Source organism: Drosophila gunungcola, chromosome 3R (genome assembly GCF_025200985.1).
Source record: "Drosophila gunungcola strain Sukarami chromosome 3R, Dgunungcola_SK_2, whole genome shotgun sequence".
Classification (NCBI taxonomy): Eukaryota; Metazoa; Arthropoda; class Insecta; order Diptera; family Drosophilidae; genus Drosophila; species Drosophila gunungcola.
The window spans coordinates 29,455,053-29,456,621 of NC_069139.1; the positions used below are offsets into that span (position 1 = coordinate 29,455,053).

Here is a 1,569-nt window from a genome sequence, read left to right on the forward strand (position 1 = left end):
TCACACACACGCAACTGACTTTTGGGCCGCTTAATATCAGCACGCATACGCCAAGTAGGCGCACACGAACAGCTCCGCCTGCTCTGCAATCTTTTCAAAAGGTTTACGGTAAAATATTTTACATATTTTTAACGCACAAAGTATGTTGTATGTGGAGCCCGAAGGCTGAGCCGTTACAAGGATGCTCGATAGTGGGTGTTGAGGGGGTGGTAAGGCGCAATCGAACGAATCGCGAGAAAACTACGGCAGGGTTGTGAGCCCGATAGTTGATAATTTCATTACAGTTCCCTTAAGTTTATTGATTTAGGGTTTGATGAAATATACATCATATTTACGACATTCAGCATATCGAAAAGCTGAAATAAGTAGTTTCGTTTATGCACTATTAACTATTCAGTCTCTCAAGGTATGAAAGGGCCCTTGGCCTCGGGTTATTTTTGCCACTTAAATTAGTTAGAAATGTGCGCATACCAAAGCTGAGACCGATGTCTGTCTTTCGGGCAGAGAAATAAAATTTCGTGGGCTTAAAGTCTTATTGATTTATATTTTATAGCCAAATCATATCAGCATTTCATTCATTTGAAAGCAACTAAAAACTGAACACACAAGTTACAAGTTTTGATCTTGTTAAACCACTTATTTTTTTGTTTTGGACTGGGCCATGGCAAGTGAGCAGCCATCGCTTATTGCTGAGAATGATGGTGATAAGCCAAAGAGCTCTTTACGGACCGAAAGGGCGTTTTCCACTCGCTACACCACAACGATGGGCCTGGCATTTGGGAGGCAAACTACGAAATTTGATATCCCGATCCATGACAAACGAACTTTGTTGGACAAAAAACAAAAAAAAAACGCCACCAGGACGACACGCAGTACACAGAAGATTTTGATGAACAAGAAAATAGCCGATACTTTGCATACAAGCCCAAGAATGATGATCGCGATATCTGCCCTAAAGATCCCAGCTACACCAATGTTAAGGTTCCCATGTAAGGGTGTAAGGTAATTAATATCACGACACATCATTAACTACTAAGCATGTTGCAGGGAAGTTACCTGTAAGATACGTTTGAAGGTAGACACACGAAGATATAATCGTCAGCTGAAAAGTGAAATCTCAAAATTAATCGACTACCAAAACAACGCACTGGAAGCAGCGTATTTTGTTAAGTAATTTTTCCCTTTTTAGCGAAACTCTTGTTCAAAAACCCCTCCCTACAGAGTAATGTCGTACACCACCTTGTGGCCACCATATCATAGCAACCTGGAAATAGATACCACCTGCCGTAAGTTTTACCGGCTGTCGAAAAGGGAATAGACCCGCTTTGACTTTATTATGTCGCATGAGTTTTCCTGAAGGCGAGTTGCATATTAATTCTATCAAGTTCGATGATATCAGGGGGCAGCACCATCTCCTGCATAAATGTTTTCGAAACATAACCAATATATTGCATTTTAAGAGTCCACACTATTTATGGCAATAATATGCGAATTCACCCCAAGATAAAATAAAAAACAAATTTAACAGACAAAGATTTGCAACCTGAGATAGAAATGGCAATGCAAAAT

At 40.2% G+C, this 1,569-nt stretch overlaps 1 protein-coding gene across 1 annotated transcript; it reads left to right on the forward strand.

The window, feature by feature from the left end:
- The first annotated feature begins 661 nt into the window (after nt 1-661).
- Nucleotides 662-1,357, forward strand: LOC128252516 (uncharacterized). Its single transcript, XM_052980291.1, is given in 4 exon segments — nt 662-838; nt 841-989; nt 1,048-1,170; nt 1,222-1,357. Coding segments are annotated over 4 exon segments (585 nt in total).
- Nucleotides 1,358-1,569: the final 212 nt, after the last annotated feature.